A 21202-nucleotide genomic window follows, 5' to 3' on the forward strand; every position below is an offset into this window, starting at 1 on the left:
ATTCGGTGGCTGCTACCCCAGTGGGGGGTTTAGGGAAACAGGAAGTCAAGAAAGGAAGGCAGAGGCAGACAGAATGCCTCAAGGACTCTGGAGGAGCAGAGCACTGCAGCCTGCATGAGAAAAAAAACAACTCTGCTTACTGTACACATCTCTAACCTGAGGTACCAAACATTACAAATGTGAACATAATCCAGATGATGCTATGTTAAGGCAATATTTGCAATACTGCTGATTTGTCATGTTGAAATTACAGCATCCATTGCATTATAGAGTGTATATTAAGAAGTGTAAAGAAATGTATTTTGATATAACTATTAGAGCAATGGCCGCATTCATCTATCTTCTGTCACATCTCTTCAGAACTGTTTCTATTTCAGGTTGCACGTCAAGTGAGAGCAGCTATATCTGGCTGGCAATTAAGCTAGTCCTGCCTCCCCTTGATGCTTGATTAGTCCGATTGATGGAGGAGGCCATATGTGGCGGTGTCAAAACTTGGCAGCCAGGCTCCATCCTCTCAAATGAGAGGCAGGCAATAAAGAGGCAGCCTGCCCAGAGTGGGTGCACGTATGCAAGGCCTGCAGCGCCATGATTTGTGCCCCCTGATATGTTACATTTTCTCTGGGGGTCTTCTGGGCACTGACCACTCCAGCCAAGTTGTCGTCAGGGCAGAGGTGGCCACCGGCTAGGGGTGTCACTGTACTGAACCCTCTGGGGCACAAGCTCCAGGCAAGGCGTGGGCTGTGTGTGGCGGGGTAGAGTTGTAGATGGGGGGTTGGGAGATTTAGAAAGCTGGAAGATATGGCCCCCTTCCCAATCTTGCTCAGAGACAACAAAAAGGGAATGCTTGAGAAGGGGAAGCAGCGGGAGGAGAGCACAAAGACAAAGGCGCGGGCAAGGTCAGTCTAGCTAATGGGCCTGAGCTGTAGGCTGCCTGGGGCTAGGCACACTTCTGTTCTCTCTCACACACTGGGCCTTCAAAGACCCTTCAGTCCACCCCTCTCCTTGTTCCATCTCTTCCACTCCTCTTTTACTCTCTTCCCCACTTCCATTGGTGACACTTCATCCCTTTAAAAGGTTCTGCACAGGTGCCTTTAAAAGCACAATTTCTATGAAACACCTCCCAAATCTTACTCCTACCGACAATATTAATGAACAACAATCAGAAATGATTCCACACAGCATCTCCAAAACAACAGAGAAGAATACTGTCTTTCTCTTATTATGAGGATGCCGAATTCTTCAGGTTTATCTGCTTTCACCGACCATCATTAGGTCCAAGGTGCGTCCCTAGAAGTGCTAAGGGGAACTGTTGGAAATGAGGAGGAGGTAGAGTGTTGTTGTCAGGTTGGCTGGCTGGCGTTGTTTGGCTCCACTCGAGGGCTCCTTTAATGTGCAGCGGAGTAGAATAAGTGAGTGGCTGTGGGCACCAGCTGAGCTCACTCTCGTCTTCGCCTGGTAGCTGAGGGGTGAGCCGCTGCCACCTGACACTGGGCACACGGCTCAGGGCTCCTCTTGGCAACGTGGCACAGCACACATGTCCCCTCATTTGGATGGAGATTCAGACACAACACACAAAAGCTTTATCCCCACCCCATCCCTCCGCCTTTTCCCTTCCCTCACTCACTGTCTTTCTTTTTCCCCTCCTGCTTTTTTTCTCCCCGTCCTTTAGTCTTTGACGGCATCATAATAATCTGGGTATCTTCTTGATCATGCCCCATGTTTTTTTTCTTCTTCTTTTCCTCCTCATCTTCTCGGAGACGAGTTTGAAATTGCCTGCGTCAGGACTTTGCTAATTAAAGTCATACTTTCAAAAATGCCATAATAACTGTTAATTAGCTTGATGCTATTTTCAGCATAATTTGCTAATTAGTGGAAAACCTGTACAGCGTTTCTCTCTAATTACAGTATGTCTCTGCACTGCGCATCTGTGCCTTGACTCCAAATGATACCATTACAAAGTCCCGTATTACGCATTCTCTCAAAACAGCTAATTGCCTCCACAGATAGTGAGATACTTCAGTCAGCTGATTTTTATGGTAATAAATGGACAGGCACAGACACAGACCTCCCTGGTTCATATTTATGAAATATGAAAAAGGAAAACAACCTCCTTATGAGATGCACGGAGTTACTTTGGAATATAATCTGGCTGGTCCTGTGATGATTTTGTGTGCTCATGCGTTGAGTTGCTGAGACTTTTAATGAAGTCTGATTTATTCTATGTTATAACCTTGTTAGCAAGTAAACCATAACATTGTAATTAAAGCAAAGATGTAGACAGTTACAGCATGAACATTATAAAAAGGCAAAAGCAAAGCTGTGATGGATTGTATTTTCAGAGGTGGTTGCCATGTAAATACAAGTAGCAACATAATGTGGCCATGCCACAGCTTATTACTGAGAATGTAACTACCTTGTCGCCCTGCCAGTTATTTTCATGTAGTCTAGCAAGGGGAGAGAATTATGGACGTGACCACAGGTTGACCCTAATATATGTGTATACTAGACACAAATTATGACTCATTAAGTGTGGTGGGGAGCATGATTGGCATGACCTCTGACCTCAGGACTTCAGCTGTGCCCATCCTCTGCTTTGCCCTGCTTTTGACAGCCACCAGTCTGACAGGGCTAGCATCGGCGCTGGCTAATTAATGCACCACTTCAGAGACCCTTTCATTTATAGCTTCTGAAAGGCATTATTAAATTAATTAAACCACCAAGAGTTAGTCATTATGAAATCAGGAGGTTTACATGGATGACAGCGTTTATGAATTAAACATCCCCAAAGTTCCTCGCAGGAGATACCCTGAGCTGCGTGCAAGTACCTAGCGCGACAGATGTTTGCACCCCCCCTCCCCCCCCTCCTCAAGCTAACCTGTATTGCAAGCGATTTAGGTCTCATTTGGGGGTTTGAAAACTGAAAGCAGGAGAGAAAGAGGTTCAGGATAGCTAATGAGCAGAGAAAGAGAGGGGAAAAGGAGGTCACTAACTCTGTTCATCTGTAGACAGTACAGATGGTTTTGTTTTATACAATACAACAATGGCGTACATCAATTTGTTGATCGCTAATAGATAGCTGCTCTCAGATGAATTGCAGGCTGGGTTCAGTTGTCTGTGGGCTTTAGCTGAGAATTCTACATTTATAGCCTCGAAACATTTAGAAAAGCTGTGTGCTGTTTTTAACTCATCATGTGATGTGAAAACTACAAATGGTTCACGAGATAAATCCCATAAACTTGGGCTTAGTTGGAGAGCAGAGGGCAGAGATGAGTAGCTCACTCAGGAGCCTTGACGATAGACTCCTTTTCATCTGTGGACTGAGATTCACAGATTATCTCAAGAGGCTCTCTATCTCTGTCCTCATCTCTATTTCTCTTTTTCTGTTTCTCCACCCTCCCTTTCTCACCCCTTGATTCAGGAAGTTTGCCAACTACTGTCTTTGTTTACAATGCCAAGGGAAAATGTCAGAGCCGTTGAGAAAAATATCCTTAGAATCTTTTTTTCCCCATCTTCTTAATCTAACAGTTTACTGAACTTGATAAGTGTCCTATCAACATGCTAATCAAATTACTTCAGAACCAAAATTGACAGTTTTCATTAATTATACAAGATTATTCTAATTGCAATTCAAATTTATTCATTCCGAACAGAAGGTATTCAGTAATATTTTACAAAATTTGCATATTAAATGGAGGGAGTTGTGCATTATGCATGGTAATGTATGCACAGTTTCTTATTTTTAACTTCATGGCCATATGTGGTGTCGTTGTAGGAGCAGGTGAAAAGTCTAAGTGTGTTTAATTTGCTTGACAAACATTCGGCTGGAGCTTGTCAAGGGGAGTATTGTGAATGCCAATCTTTATTCCCTCTTTATTGATTACCCCAAACTCTAAACATCTGGAGGTAAATGGCAATGAGAGAGATGAAGTGAATCATGGGATTAGTACCTTCAATGACTGAATCACTATCAATTACTTCAATAGCATAATTCATGTGTACTGTATAAAAGCTACAGTACCTTGGTTTCAGGCAGGATTAATATTGCAATTTAACGTAACAATGGAAGCATGGGAATGATATGGATGGTGTCCAACTTTTTCACATTGATGTCATAAAGCTAATGCCGTTATCTAAATACGAATGTATTTAATTCCTAATTTAGGCTTTGTTTGTAAAATGAAAAGGCTCAACGCATTAGGCACATGTTTTAAAAGGTAATGGATTCTGTGACTAAAACAACCTTATTTATTCACTCAGACGCAAAACCCCCAATTTGCTCTTTGTTTTTATTTCCTAGAGCGGGCAGTGAAGTGCAAACAGCTTACTGGGAAGCTGTTTACTACTGTATATGACAAAGGGTGTGCATGCATGTGTGTGCGTGTGTGTGTGTGTGTGTGTGTGTGTGTGTGTGTGTGTGTGTGGGGAAGGAGGCGGCTCTTCCAGCTCCACAGGCAAGGTCTTGTGTTGTAATGTAAGCGTAATAATTATCAAACAGCATCGGGGGCTCTGGGTATGGGCTTTAACAGGGGGAGAGCATGTTTGATATGTAGAATCAGCCCATAGTGCATCCATAGAGGAGGGTGACTAAATCGCACGGTTCATGGATCACATTAGTATTGCTCTGCATCTACCCTTGCACTATAGGTGATTTCCATTTAGACACACATTTCCACATGAAGATAAATATGACTTGAATTGTAATTTCCCTGAAGTAAATATAATACAAATACAACATAATACAGTGTCAGTGCAGGCAGGCTAATAGATTACTAGCGTGTTTTCCATTTGTATGGTAAGCGGTGAACCTAGGTGGTGGTCTGGCAAGTAACAAATTGAATGTTTAATCCATCTCAGTGCACATTGAGGGTATCAGAAAGATCGGTAGTCGTATGAGTTCTCTTGTGACTGGTAGTAAATTAGATATTTTTACTCTTTAGGAGTTCGAGGAGTGTTGGATTAACAAGAGGTGCAAAGTGGTAGATAAATGCAATTTCTTATCGTTTCTGAAGTCATCTGTAATTTCTCAAATAAGCATTTGGCTTTGACGCGCAGTATTTCCAGTCAGTCAGTGATGTCATCTCTGAGGTCAGATTACAATAACATTAGCTCTGTTTGAGATAGATACAATAATTTATGACTTTTAATTACACAGCTGTATTTTATATTATAATACTGAATTATTTAATGGACTCGCTCGCCAATTACACATGTGTAAATCATTACACTCACTTCATTATGCTCTATCAGAGGCTTCTTTTATGTTAGAGAAATCGCTGTGGAGAAACCATGACAAATATTTAAAAGATGTGCTTCCTTAATGTTACCCAACATTCTCTAAGTACATATTTAATTCTTTAATAAATGTTTGCTCTGGCATTTTGGAGAAGCAAGATTAGCATCAACTGCAGAGCATCTCATATAAAGTGTGACAAATTGATATTTTTATATAGCTTAATCTGTTTACTATGATGTTTATGCGAGGAATTATTACAAACTAATTAAAGAAATCACTTTGATATAATTAGTCAGATTTCAGGAAGCTCATTAGTAGTAATTTGCATGAAAAATAAGCCCTGTAGTGGTGCTTAGACCCAGCTATTCGATCTGTGTTTTATCTGGTTACACATCAACCCCCATTGTTTGTTGTCTGAAGCTGTCTGAAGTGGCCCACAATATTTTCAGTCACTGCCCTGAGAAATGGTGGGGTGTCTTTCAACAAATTTCTCCCCTAAAGCAAGTCAACCTGTATGTGGAAGCAGACACACGCCTGTGTGTACATAAGGCAGGAGGAGTGAGTGGCAAAACACTGTCTATTTATCTGTCAGGTCCCTGACAAAGAACTGAGCTGACAAGTAAGGGTTTCCCTCAGCAGAGCAGGGGGGCTTTATTCACCATACTTACATGCCCAGTCTATGCCCAGAGACTCATGTTATTTGCAAATCACACTCTTTGAAAACTCACAAACGGGGCGAGACATGCCACGCTATGGGTTTGTCAGCTGCCTTCACAACAGCTAGCTATATCGCTAACAGTGCGGTTCTGTAAGGAAGCAGCTTTCTCTTAGCATTTGCCTCGCTGTCACTTTTTCCAACACATGCGATCTGTGTCTTCATGCTTGGGGTCTCTCCTCCCTCAGAGGGTTTCCATCTTCCCTTTGGACTGACAAATAAAACGCCCACACTGCCAGAGAAATAAAAGAGGGGGAAAAAAGACTCCCCTGGAATTACATCATTCTCTACTGAAGCAGTTCTTCCAGAAACTGATGTACATATACAGTATACACACAACTGGATAAAATAATTGTAAAGATTTTAAAAAACATTACAAGCAATTTTCCTCAGGATGCCCCTGTCTTAGGTAGAGAGGTCCAAATGCGGTTACAAAAACAAGACCTGTTTATTGTCTATACCCTGTTCCCACCACGGTCGAAATCCTTCCCTAAACATCCGGACAGAGGAGCACTTGTGTGGCACTGATGTCACAGACCTACCTGGCCTCCCTCTCACAAAAGCTAAGGTATCATTAGCTAGGCAACACAATGGCCATTCAACCAAGCCACAGCGCTCCTCAGGACTAAGGAACAATGTTATTTTTTGTCTCAGAATTATAAAGACAGAGTTTTGCAGGAAACCTGACAGACAAAACCCTTTAGAGGTAAATGCTCCAGGCGGCTTTTGGGTTTAATCTTTTCCCATTAGCATTTTGCCCCCCCCCAACCAACCCCCGCTCACACACAAAGAGCATATTTACAGGGTCAAAAGTAAAGGCTCTCAGTCTCTGGAGACTGCTTTTTGTGTAGATCTTTACTATATATTGATAACATGTTTTGCTTTAGTTTTATTTTCTGCTAATGTATTTCATATGAGCTACAGAAAAGCTTAAAGATGTATATTTGCTTATACTGCTAAGTACATTTTTTTTTTTTTTACAACAGAATAACAAACAGAACAAGAATTCTAACCTGCTCCTTTCCCCTTAACCAAATATTGTGAAGAATTACACGTGCGAGCATATTAAAAATTATGGACCCACAATGCAGGAGTTTATATAATGGCTATATTGTCAACAATACAACAGCAATGCTAACGGTTCATATGTGTTACTTCTATGTACGTGTTTGGGGCATGTGTGTGCATGTGTGTGTGCGCACACATTCACTTATGCTTGTGTGTGTGAGTGTGTGTGTGTGACTCCATGTGTGTGATTCATTCCAGGGCAGTTTTAGTCCTTATAAAATATTCATTTTGGTTGTGCAGGGCCCTGTAATTGCCATCTCTCACCCTGAATTATTTATACCTCGCACAGACTGACAAAGCTTTGCCATACGGCCCCAGATGAATCAGAAAGCAGCCATCTCTGCTGCCAACAGCACTGGGCTTTCACACAAATATGGCAGGGACGTCTCTCTGCCTGGCCTCTCTTAATTTGACATTTTCTTTTTCCCCCTGCCTTTGTCCTAGGTGCACAGAAAGGTTACCTGTTAGCTTTAAGCACCGACCCGCTCTCTGTCTTTCTGTCTCTATCCCTCCTGCCTACATGACAGTCCACAGTGGGTGCCTTTTTTTTCTCTTCTGAGAATGCGTTAATGTGGCGGCAATGTCAAAGTGGCTGCCTCATGTTTTATGATGACTGACCAGTCCTGACAGCCACTTTAGATGTATCTATTATGCATTAGTAATAATATGATGATACACTTGCATACATTTGAGCATGCATGGACAGACAACAAAACTACTGACTCACTGACCTATATGTAACACATACACACTCATGCAAATAAGGCCTCACAATCCAGCGTGGCTGTCGGTAAACGGCCAAGGCCCCCCTGCTGCTATGTTCCTCTGCATCTTGCCTGGGTCTGATCACTCCAAGGTGCCACAGGAGAGAGACTACACTGTATGGCCGTCATTGTAGACCAGGTCTGGGGCCTTCCAGAAACCCACAACCAACACCCTAAATGCTACTATTCACCCAGGCCAGTTACTCCAACATATGCTTATCTTCCATCTCACTAGTGCAGGGAGGTGCTGACTGGTATTTCCTCAAGGCTCTGAACTCCAACCAGTAATCAAAGCACCACATTTCTCCTCCTGCGCAAAGTGAAGCAGGACAGTAAATGTTCCTAAGAACTCTATTGTTGATGTAAGTGATTATTTTTGTAATGTCAGCAACCTCATGACTGTGACATTGTTCAGACTGTCATTATCAATCATCATCATCATCACCAGGTTTTTATGGTGCCGATGATGATTCAATAATATTTATGAATTTCAGTTTGGATGCAGTTGATATTGGTTCTATAGCAGCAGCCCGTGTTTGATTCATTTTTACAACAGGGCCACGCAAGACATACAACAATGCAGAATTATTTATGCTTTGTGTCTTATTATATTGTGTTCAAAGTCTTGGTGGAAAAAAAGCCATATTCAGAGTAAAACAAAGAACAGCGTGCAACAGCACACAGCCTCAGCAGTATCTTGATGTGAGGGGATGGGAGAGAGGCAGAGAGAAAGCTCGGGGCTAAACATGCAGTATGTGGCGGGCTGGAGCTACAAGCTGCATAAAGCATACAGCCTTAGTCCACTGTTAGCAAGTGATGGATAGTTAGCAGGAGCTCTGAGTCTTCGTCTAATCTGTTACAGTAAACCTGTGCCAAAGCCTGAAGGGAATCAGTGGAGGCTAGCTAGGAGTGGGTTTGACGTGAAACCATTTGTGAAGACGAGCGATTCTCTTAAGTAAGAAACTAACAGTGCCCGGAGAGAGAGAGAGAGCTAGACAGGAGGTGAGGAGAAGGAGTGAGAGTACGAGAGTGAAAGAAGGAGGAAGAGATACCATAATGAGTCCTGTAGCCATGGAGTAAATGAAGAGGGATTGACAGAGTGAGGGATCCTCAAGTGAAATAATGTCAATGCCACTCTGCCCATTAGAGAGAAAGGGGGATGGTGGAGGAGAGGGTAAAGAGGGATGAATGGAGGGACACAGCTACATCTTAGGATGCAGAGGAAGCACATAAATTATTTGTGACACCCACGCAACACACACACCACTTACAAAAATATGAAATATGAAACAACAAAATGAACTGACAATAGCAGCTGAAAAAAGAAAGAAATAGAAACCAAAAAAGACTTTGGAAATACCCAATAAATTCTCAGAGACATATAGTTGGGATATTTGATGTCAAACAATAATAATCGCAGTGACATCTGCCTTGCTGCTCTCGGAGGAGATGGGCAGAGTGGAAGGGGTTAATCTCCCAAACCCAATAAGGTTGGATAGTGAGGCACTTGTTCCCTGATAAAGAAGTGATAGGATCTGTGGGTCTGGTCCCTCGGCGCTTGTACAGGGGTAGAGCAAATATTGTTAATGTGCTGTGGTTTACTTCAGCTAAGGCGAGAAAAACAGCTCTGCTTGACGAGAGAAGACAGCGGCGAACCAGAATACGGCAGAAACGTCCATGCAGCTCAGCCTCCCAGGGCCTTAACTGGCATATATATCCAGGCCCACTCAGTTGCATAAATAAGTGTTCAGGAAGATTAAGATCTATAAGTGTCTCTATTTCTCGTTTTACCTGCTCTGCCTTGTCACAACAGGGATCTGAATGCAGTTCAGTGGAGTGCCTAATAACTGGAGCAGTAGGTAGGAAAGGCAGGAGGCTTGACATTAAGACCCTGGCGTTTTGGAAATCTGATACGCTATTGACCCGTGTACTACTATCTCAGCACAGAGATCTGGTGTCAGCAGATTGTAGTCTGGTGTTGGGAGCCGTTTCCTACAGGGCTCCTGTAACAGGGGCCCATTGAGTCTGAGAGGCAGCTGGGGCCTGATGGGCTGGAGCTGGGTGGTGATCGATACTCACCGCCCTGCAACGGATGACCTCACTGTCATGGCTGCCGGCTGTGGACACTGCATGCTAGTCATTAGTGCCGGGGCACCAATCAGGAGCTTAGAGTTGTCAATACCTGACTCTTACAGATACTGTGACCATCTGTCAGTGTATTGTGTAACAGCCTAAACAAATGGAAGCTCTGTTGTGCAATAAGAACAAGGTGTACGACTGAAGAGAAATAATACTCTCATGGATATAATTTAAGAAACCAGAGAGTGATAGTATTTTCAAATAGCGCACCTAACAAAATTTTTTTACAAGACAATAAAAATAGTAAAAATCTGAGGATAAATGGGAAAATTGACAGGACAGCTAGCCTCTGCTGTCGATGGAGAGCCTTCTTAATAATACAACGATATCCTTATTTGCCCTCTTCACTGAAATCAAAGGGATGGACATTTATCCATGACTGACATCAACCTGGCAATTAATTTGGCCATTTAAATGGGAGAAGGCCTTCCTCACCTTGTCTGTTTGTTTTTTCCCTCCCTCCCTCTTTTTTTTTTAAATTCCCCCTCTGTTTGATGATGGGAGAGGGTGAACTAGAATTAGGGCGATGGGTCTTCCTTTGAGTGTCAGCCTAAAATGATCAGAGTAAAGATAAGAGGGTGTAGCAGCCCTCAAATCAGTCAAAGTGCCAAAGTCGGCCTTTTTCTCCTCAATTACTGGGTCTGTGAAGCCAGGGAGTGGAAGGCGCAGAGCCTGCTGCATTACTAAAGAGACAATCTATTTCCCCTTTGACCAGAGGGAGAGAAATCATTATGGCATGATTAGTAGCTTCGGCAGTGGGCGAGCATGGAGGTACTTGAGGAGAATCATATTAATTGCCTTAGACCAAGGCATGAGCAGGATTGTTTTAATGTTGATTTGTGGACCTGTATGACTAGCTGTTGGAGATAAAAGCCGATGTCAGGTCTTAGTTATACCGGCAGACTTTGGACATGCAGACAGAGAAGGTTGATGTCAAAATGAGCTTCTGTAGCTGTTCTGAAAGTCTTTTTCTATAAGGCTGTCGATGTCTTCCTCTTTGTCTTTCTTCACACTTCATAGTTTTCCTTTACGCCTCCCAATATCCCTCCCTCTACTCCCCCTTCCCTCAGATGGACTACACCCCACCCCTACCCATACTCCCTTTTTCTCTCTCCTCCAACTGATAGCTGCCTTGGCCGATTATTTCATCCAGTGAGGTCCACTGAGAGCCTCCTCTCCCGGCTTTGGAAGAGCTTTAATTAGCCATGTTAATATCCCCTTCATTGGCCTTAATATCACTCAACACCTTCCTCCATCTCAGCGGCCACCAGGGTCCCCCTGTCCTGTCAGAACAGCTGATTATTGAGAAGGATAGCTTTAATCAAACCTAATTGCAGTTCATTCTTTCTCTCTATCCCCCTTTGCCCTCCATTGCCAACATCTAATGGCAGCGACAACTTGATATCCCATTAAAAAACAATTAAACAACCTCCTTTTGTCTCCGTGCGTGCCAAAACACCAGCACAAAGTTCTGTAGATATTTAAGAAGTAAAAGAGAGAAAGAGGGGCCTTGTCTTAATTGCTCTCCTTTTCACCAAGGACCAATTTGCACTGTGCTCATGGAGAATCTTAACCAACTCAAATGTAATGGATGCTATAGCACTGCCACTGCTGTGGACTATGAAAATTAAGCTTATCTTTTTAGCAGAGAAATTGTGCTTAATTGCCTTCATAACAGTAAACATAAAGGAGCTACTTTAGGATAGCGTAGGCACTCAATTTCTTGTGTTTATTGTTTCTTAACTATTGGTTTCGCTGTAGTAGAAACAGTATGCAAAAGCATTAAAGTATCCAAGGGAAGAGACAAGAGTAACTCTGAAAGTAGTGTGTTTCTTTTATGAAGTCAAAGCATTGTCCGGATAATGTATTCTATCTCTTGCTCTGACATAAATTGTCTACCAACGAGTGATGCATGTATATACACATGCTTCCACACGTGTGTAGATGTGCATGCACACACATGCCCAAACAAACACGCACATTGGCCTTACCCAATCTGTACGAGAGGCGACAGACAAATAAAAGCCGTATTTCAGGTCTGTTTTCTGCAGATGTCTGCTGCTCTACATTATGACTCTTTGGGGAAATAAAAACAGGGTCAGGGAATTAGAGTACATAATGGTCATTTTGATGATCAGCCAACAGATGCAACCCGAAAACATAGTGAACATAATCAAGTGAAATGCGCTAATGACAAGTCAGGTTTTTTTTATGGCCTCACCACACACCGACAGGCAATCAGTATTCTGGCATGGGTTAAAATGTCTTTTATTGATGGCCAAGCCAAAGCTCCTTGGATGTGGAGTGAAAATATTTTCTCATCTCTCCTCTCCCTCCTGGGCCCTCAGTGAAGCACAAGGTATAGGAGTCTATTGAAGAACCCTTCCAAATGACCAGTGCATGTGTTAATGTGGCCAGGGTTAGAAGGATCATTTCAGACTCTGATTTATGACCTGGCTAGGATCCCACTGGGTGAACGTGAAGTCTTAAGTGTTGTGAAAGCATCCTCACAGGCCACACAAGCCACTGTATTTAGCTGAATGAAATGACTATGCAATCTATGGTGCAAGCTATGGTAATCACATGAGCCGCTGTGATTCTGTTAGAAACCACAGCACTGCATATAGTGTAATGTTCTGAAAAATAAATATCATGGCATGGTATTTATAATGCATCGGAGGAAAAAAGGCACAATCAGTCATGTTTCTGTGGATAGAACATAAATCGGTTTCATTATTTGTTCTACATAATTGTGTAAGATTTTAGACAATAGGCTACATCTGAGACAATTTTTCTTACTGGTTTTGTTGTTAATCTCCCTCTACTTAACAATTTTATATCTGGTGAGGCCTCGTCTGATATACAGCTCTCGATAAGTGTCTTTATCGATAAATTCAGTGAGACCCCAGAGAAAGCAGAAGACAGCTTACAAACTAACCAAGCTCAGATCTCACTCAGACGTGACATTTGTTCAGAGACGATTAGCCAGGTTGTAATTTGTGGCATAATTGCCTCACCCACCCACAAGTGCATGGGTGTGCGTGTGCGTTATGCGTGTGTGTCTGAGTGTGTGAAGCATACGGTGGTCCCAGGAGTGTCCGCCTAATTGCCTGACAGGACTATAAGTTTTGTGGCGCGCTCTCACCTTGTTAGGTCCTTTATCCCTGATGCTCTTCAAACAAGACCTGGTCACAGGTGGGCCTCATTTGCTTCCCTATTGAACAGGAGAACTTTAATTGCACAGGGGGTGTCCTGGGATTAAAGAGGTGGGTGGAATATCAAGTGACTTCCTGTATGTTAGTGGCAGATGGGTTGTTGGGAAAGACCCATGAACTCAGGTGAGGGGATGAGACGACAAAGAGACTGATGCTCTTGATTTCGAGGGAATAAAAATACAGCGACTTCCCAAACAAAAAAAAAAGCGTAAGTCCACTTTCTATTCTGACTGACTGGATGAATGGATCAGATGTATTTGAGAAATCCTATTTAATTACTCTGTCATGTTGTTATCTAACTGTTCAGCTTTAATTAATAGTTTTTAGTTTTGTTTTGTGCTTTCTTTCAGATTCTTCCTAAAGTTCTTTCTCAAGTGCAATCAGAACTGTCTGAAGAATGCAGGGAATCCACGAGACATGCGCAGATTCCAGGTGACTGAAATCTGTTTCACACATATGCTTTGTCTATTTCTGTCTTTGTCTCTCACTGTCTGTCTTTCTTTCTGCAGACACACATACCCACAGGTGCACAGATGCACTACACTAACTCGCATCGACACACACTATTATTGGCAATGAAGGAGGAAAAAACCAAGGGGGTGGGGGGATGGATGTTGTGTCCTGTGTGCCCTGGACAGAATATTTATTAGGGAATACCATCTGACACAAATAAGGCTATAGGATTTAAGAGTGCCATCAATTGTGTTCCTGACAGTTTTCTGAGCCTCAGCACAGAGGGGAAGATGATCCAGCCACATGTAACAACAGTGTTAACTCAGGAGCTGTCTGGCAGCGGAAAAGCATTCCTTCTTATAAACACATATGTGCAAACATGCACTCACTCAGACACGCACACATATGGAAGCATGCATGTACACGCTAGGAATGTATATATTAGCTTTCTCAGTATCCCTCTCTCATTCTTTCCCATACACTGTATGCATAAGCTTAGAGCCACACAGTTCTCTATCTAGTCAGTACCATCTTAGGCCATCTGAAAACCATTGTTATTGTGGCCTGAAAAAACAAAACCACTGAGCACTTTTACTGCTTCTTTAATCCTCTTGCTTCTAATGTGTCAAGTAGTTGAGGCTTGAAATTATTGACCCCACCTGCTGATCCATTTATCCCACCATCCATCCATTCTACCCAGACATTTTCACCACAAGCAGCCCACTAGGTCAAGGTGAGAGAGTGAGAGTTTAGTGTCAGGACAACAACAAACTACAGGAGGGTGTCCATCTCTGACAGCACTACTCTGCGATAGGCACACAAGCCAGCACCCTCCAGGAGGAAGCCCAGACATGAAACAGACAAGACAGGGTGTCCCCTCCTGATGTCACTGCCATCAGACTTCCACTGCCTCCTCAAATCTTCCCTCAGGGTGAATGTGGACTGATGCATGACAGCCACCAAGGGCTTTCACCTCCCTCTTCTATGTATCAAAAGGAAGGCAATAACTAAGTTGTAGCATCACTCTTGTGAACACTTTGTGAAACTAAAATGTTCACATTAATTCTAAAACAAAGATTTTAGATTTTTTTTTGGATGATAATCTTTTGTCTTCAGTTAGTATGCCATTTTCCCCAAACTGATTTCCCAGATGCTCCTCCATAGGTGTTTCACTGGCCAAAGTTGTGTATTCTGCATGCCTTCCACTCTACTTATTACCCCCAAAAACCAGCTGGAGGCCAGAGAGGGCCCAATCCATCATCCTCAGCTTGGCCCAGCTCTGAACCTGCTCACAAGAATGGAGCTCTTTCACTTCCCCTTCTCTCTCTTCCTCCCCTTACACCCCCACCTTTCCAAAGCTAACCAAAAAAAAAAAAAAAAAGCACCCTCCTAAATTACACTGCTACACTGAGGTCACTTACCAACGAAGCAAACCTGACAGGGGCTCTCTGTTTCCGGCTCATGAACACTTTGGCCATTCACATGTGTCTCACTGTTTGGAGATGCGGTAGCCAAAAAACAACAACAAAAATAAGCATTATGAAATCTGGAGTGTGGCTTGGAATCTGATCCTAGTAAAATGTTTGTTGAGTGATGGGATGGAGTAAGGTTCAGCTGCTAATGACTCCAGTAATATTTTAAAAGGGAGGCCTTCCATCCTCAAATAGATGGACACACTGATCAATAATTCTGAGCTTCGGCTATGATGACAGTTGGTAGAGTGGATAAACGGAAATGGTATTTTAGTGATTGAAAAGTCAATTAGCTGTACACAAATGCAAGACACTAAAAAGCAAAAAGCACAGCGGCTGAGAAGCAGGGTAACTGTAATGCAATATGTCCAGAGAGAACAACTACTTCAGGAGATTTGACACTAGCAATCAATAGCACATACTGTAGACTTGTACCTGGACACAACACAATTTCACAAATCTTTTGTTCCCAGAACATCATCAAGGATGTTTGTGAAACTTAACTTCTTAGACTTAATTTTTATCTTACAGTGTGATCAATTACATGTTTCACCCTTACTCCTCTTGCAGGTTGTCGTATCGACGACCGTCAATGTGGACGGCCATGTCTTGGCTGTCTCTGACAACATGTTTGTACACAACAATTCCAAGCATGGGCGAAGGGCTCGCAGACTCGACCCTTCAGAAGGTACGCCTCCTTATCTGGAGAATGGTAGGCACATTTTTACATCTTATAATTTGCTACGCTCTTTTTTCTCTTAGTTTCTTTCAGACATAATCCCATTGTACCAATCACACACCTACTGTAGTTGCCTCTAGTTCCTTAGAATCTTTGTTCCTCCATCACTGTCATTTTTACTTCTTAAGTTGCTTTTTGCCTTCCTCATACATCTTGTTTTGTCTTGACTGGAAATAGTGTGCATTACAGAGTGTAGTTATCATTTCAGTAACACTAATGATGATGACAATGCTCAGACTTATTCATGATTTAAAAGTATTTTACTACTTCCAGTCTCCTAATGCACCTACATTTGTCCTAAAAGCCTATGTGAAACATGATCAAATTGCTTAAGAATTTGGCTGTGAGGTCAATTTCCTGTCATTGGGTTCTGCAGATTTAGCTGTGAGAGAGCTGAAACAGGGGGAGGAAGGAGAAAGAGCGAAAGGAGGGGTGAGGGAATGGTGCATTGATGGCGTGTGTGTGTGGGAGGGGGGGAGGGGGGGGGGCCTATGAGAAAAACAGAGCTTACTGCTGTTTTTCTTACAACTGATTCCATATGATAGACTGATTGCCTGCTCAGCCAAAAGAGAGAAACGAAGGACCACCAAACCATGGGAAATCCAAAAAGTAAAATGCACTAAACATAACCTTATGACCCTCAAGGCCTCGACTTGCAGATGGGAGCACACGCAATTGAAACATTGTAAGAAAAGAGAGAGCGAGAGAGAGAGAGAGAGAGAGAACTGACTTGGTCAACTTGTGCAAATTGCTTATCTTCAGATTTCAAGAGCCAATTATGGCTGGGCAAACAGTTTATACACCACTGACTAAAACAAGCTTCTCTACACAATAATGGACATTAATGGTTCTATCACCAAAAGCAAATGTAATGTTTAATACAACAACAACAAAAAAAAAAACAACAAAAAAAAAAAAACAAAAACTGACAATTAATATATCTCAGTGCTCTCTGGTCCTAGTGGGGGAAAAGCTAATCTATTTGTTTTTGTCTTTATTAATGACTCCTCTACTGGAGAACAAAATCAAATAATTAAAGTCCTGCCCGGAGCACCAAAGTCATTATGTTCGCTGACGTTCTGTTTGTGTGTTTCACGTTTATGACACGATAGGTGTGGATCGCCTAGCAACCAGTTTCTTAATGAGGAGAGCAATTAAAGAGGTTGAGCCCTTGCCTCCGTGTTCCCCTGCTCCCATGGGACCCTCTGTGTTTTGTGTGTGTGTGTGCTTGTGTTCTTTACAGGTTACCTCAACCCATCCTTTTCTTCCTCTCTTCACCGCACTCTTCAAAGCAGCAGAGTGACGCCCCCGTAAAGCAAGAAAAGAAGCTATTGTCAACCGCCCAGTTGAACATGTCTTTGTCTAATAACTTTAATACACCTTCCCTCTGTTAAACCGTGTGCTCTCACATGTTCAGATGTGCCCACCCCCCCCAGCCTCAACTCCGTAACAAACTAATTTAACATGCATCAACAACAACTGCTCACTTTGTTTGAGTCACCTTTAACAAACAGAGATATGACACATGAGAAAATAAGACCCAGACATAAAATGTAATTCCAGTCATGTTCTCCATAGTGCTCGGACAACTAGCAGGCGGACCGACAGACAGCATGCTTTAAATTAGCAACACATTCTTCCTCGGGAGTTCACTGGGGGAGAAGCCTCAGATATGTGATTGGCTGACTGTGGCTGAAACAGAGAAGCATCTTGCCTCTCAGCTCACACTGCACTTGCAGCTGACTGCCTCCCATTGATCAAGAGGTGCTGCCCCCTATTGGTGGAGAGGCGGGATAGCCTGTGGATGACAGACTGAGTCCCACCATGTGACATTTTTGCTCACTTGTGTGGATTGTCAAACAACAAGCATATTATGCATTCAGACATGAACGTGCTTTGTGGGTGCCTGTCACTCAAACATGTATAGATTCAGGCTCATAGGTGCATAAACATGCTCACACATAGCCAAGTCTTTCACCCACAACATTACCCCCCACGCATAGACAAATATGGACAGCACAGCACGGATACAGACTATCTCTCTGTTTCACACACACACAAATGTTCCTTAGCTCAATTCCACCATTATAGAGCCCTAGACAATATAGGAGACTCAGCATAGAGCCTGCAGCGCCTGCCTCATTTGCATGCCAAGTGGCTGTAATGCTGTTAGGGTTTATGCAATAAAGACAGTGAATCCAGACTGCTGGGCCTAAGAGGAAGAAAGAGAAGGGGAAAGAAGGGTGGAAAAGGAGAGGAGGAAAGGAGAAAGAGAAGGAGAGAGTATAAGAGAGAGCAGTTGAGAGAGAGAGAGAGAGAGAGAGAGAGAGAGAGAGGGAGAGAGAGAGAGAGAGTCAAAGGGAACAGATGGCCCAGGGAGAGGTAAAAGGTATAATCCCATCAGCTGCACTATCAACCGACCATCTGGACATCCCACAGCACAATTACAACACATTTCAGCAGGCAGAACAAAGGACGGCTTCGCAGGACCACATCAGACCTGTTTGAGTGTCACAATAGTAGAGCTGGGACCTCCTCTGCTCAGATCTTGGATCAGTTTTGACGTCCATTACAGCTAACCCTAACCAGAGAAGAAAACCATTAGGACAAATCACAGATCAGCTTTCATAGCCTAGTGGATCTTGAAAGAAACACACCAACAATAGGTAAAATATCAGAAAAAACAAACAAAAAAGAGCCAAGTCATATTAATGCAAATGGAGTGAATTCTTTATTGTAGCTCAGAGTTTGCAAAGACTTAATGATGCAACACCCAGACTGGCAGACCAGCTCTTTGCCTCCTCATCCAACCACTCTTCATGATACCTATCATCTGCTGAGGGGGCATTGTGCGTGCCTGTCATCAGATCGCCTGTGCTGACTGTGTAATCCACTTTGCCATGGTCCCCATTCAGCACATGCTCCCCTCTCTGTCTGTGCATTGAGACATATGCAAATTTTTAGGCAGAAGGGTGGACGGCTTAGGGCCTCAGTCGCTGCTTCTCCATGGGTCCTTCTGTGTGTGGGAGGGGGCACTGGGATTTCCAAGGTGCTGCGTCTGAGCTTGTGTGTGTGTGTGTGTGTGTCTGTGCATGATTGTGTATGCCTGTAGTAGGTTTCAGCTGCAGCTGCCCCCCGACAGTCACCGTCACCATCAGGCCCTCTTCTTGCCTCCCCCTCCTTCCTGCCCCCCTCTCTCTCATCCCCAAAGTCAATTTGTTTACAGTAATTTTGAAGGGTGAATTATTTGCTGTAATCGTCCGCACTGATGAAGGTCAGGCCCTTAGAGGGAGCCCAGCATGCCCATAGAGGGTTGGTCCTCTTTCAGACTCTCCGCTTCGCAATTAAGGAAAGCAAATGTCACTCCTCCAGGCCTCACAAATGAAAATCTGTACGAGGTGATTAGCATGAAGTCAACACCGCCTGTTGAAGTCAGATTCCCTGTAGTACCAATGTGTGTGTGTGCACTTTATGGGCATGGGGAGAAAGCAAACATGACCTGAGCAGACCCAACAGCAAGGCAAACAAAGGGAGATGTCTTGTCTGAGGTGATCCATACAACAATGGCCGACTGTGATTTACTTACTGGCTAGAAAGGATAATAGAGGTTTAGAGTTGAGCTTGTAAAGTAAAAAGGAACTTGCTGAAACAGTTGCTCACATATCGAGGAGCAGGAAAAACATGCACAATTCATAGTGTATTAAAAGATATTGATGGAAATAGATTAAATTTGATATTGCTATTTTATGGCTAGCTGTCTTGCTATTTCTATTGTAAACACGGTGTTGTGCTGAGCACCATATTAAGGTAATGCATCAAATGACAGTGAATGTGAGGCACCAGATCACTCAAATTAGATTATAATAACAACCCACACTGTTGATGAATGGCAGAGCTACATAGCAGAAGTCATGCCAGATGAAAAGCATTGTAATAAACAATATGAAATGGATTGAATCGATCACAAAAAGAAAGAAAAAATACGTAATCTGAATAATTCATGAGCACATTTCACGTTATGAAACCAGAAACTATGCTCAGTGTGCCTGCGCTGTACTGCATATGCAGAACAAAGGTAATGAAACAACATGAACCAGCAAAGCTTGAGCTTGTCATTTCCACCTTAACAGCCTGTATTCTTGACTCATTTAAGATGTGTTCAACTTTGAAATTTTACTGTACATGTGGGTGCATGCTTAATCAATTCTGATAGCTACATTTGCCCTGACACATAATTTGCTCCATCAAATCATTTTCCTGGCGAGCCCGGCGTTTAGCCTTTGTGAAGTGGACCATTTGAAGGGTCTGCTTAACTACACCACTCCAGTGCGCTGATAAATGGTTTTGATTCTCATGCCTTAAAGGACAAATCCATCTTTTTTTTTTCCAGGAGCAATTTTCATGATATGTCTTTGTGAGAGAGACATGGAGGGTTGAATGTAGAGGTGATGCAGTAATGTGTCTGTGTGGAAGGAGACGTGGACATGAGCGTTGAAGCCTGTAGGTGCTGAATTTGCTCTTCTCTTTGTCTTGGATAAGCAGCCACCCCATGCATCAAGGCTATCAGCCCCAGCGAGGGATGGACCACTGGAGGAGCCACTGTCATCATCATAGGCGACAACTTTTTTGATGGCCTACAAGTCGTATTTGGCACCATGCTTGTATGGAGCGAGGTATGATTTAGAGTTTTACATTTGTCTTTACTATAGATTAGATTAAAATTTCTGTCAAAATAATAGAAATCCAGCTTTTAGTATTTAGAGACAGACTTTCTAACCAGTATTGACAGCAGTACAAACACAACTACACAGTTTGGGTCATTAGTTCACTTGTTTTTCTCTGTAATGCAGCTGATAACTCCCCACGCCATCCGCGTCCAGACTCCACCTCGGCACATCCCTGGTGTTGTGGAAGTCACGCTGTCCTACAAGTCCAAGCAGTTCTGCAAAGGTGCCCCTGGGAGATTTGTCTATACTGGTGAGTAAAAGCCTTCTCTTCCTCTTTCCTTTTCTTTTTACAGGCTTCTCCTATGCCCCCTTTCTCTCCTGCCATTGTCTGGATGGAGCCCTTAGCCCCAAAGTGTAGGTGCTAATAATGAACTAACCAGGGCCCGGCTTGCAAAATATTAAATCTGTGAGATCTGCACTCCTAGCAAGAAAGTGTGTCATGGAGGGGCTCCTACAAGTGCAACTCGATCCCCTCTGACCTGCCATCATACAGTTCTGTTAAACCCAATTTGTCAGGATAACTCATTCTGCCAATTCTCTTTATCAACCCTGTTGTCAGACCGACAATGCTTTCTGATAATTTGCTGATTTTGTAAGGCAAAATGTGGTTTCATTTTTTATGAATCAAATTAGAAAAGCAATATCTAGTGCATGAGTGCATCTGAAGTTATTCTCAT

At 43.0% G+C, this 21202-nt stretch overlaps 1 protein-coding gene across 4 annotated transcripts in view; it reads left to right on the forward strand.

Moving 5' to 3' along the window:
• Window positions 1–21202, forward strand: part of LOC109961906 (transcription factor COE3) — a 71361-nt gene that overhangs the window by 30027 nt on the left and 20132 nt on the right. For 2 of the 4 annotated variants that reach the window (XM_020603116.1, XM_020603135.1), the window contains exons 7-10: window positions 13485–13566; window positions 15630–15747; window positions 20338–20471; window positions 20649–20775. In XM_020603116.1, the coding sequence (XP_020458772.1) occupies window positions 13485–13566; window positions 15630–15747; window positions 20338–20471; window positions 20649–20775 (461 nt within the window). The remainder of the gene's footprint in view (window positions 1–13484; window positions 13567–15629; window positions 15748–20337; window positions 20472–20648; window positions 20776–21202) is intronic. The other 2 variants (XM_020603127.1, XM_020603144.1) reach the window with 1 other exon arrangement.

The sequence above is a fragment of the Monopterus albus genome, unplaced genomic scaffold (assembly GCF_001952655.1).
Source record: "Monopterus albus unplaced genomic scaffold, M_albus_1.0 scaffold3.1, whole genome shotgun sequence".
In the NCBI taxonomy this organism is placed as follows: domain Eukaryota; kingdom Metazoa; phylum Chordata; class Actinopteri; order Synbranchiformes; family Synbranchidae; genus Monopterus; species Monopterus albus.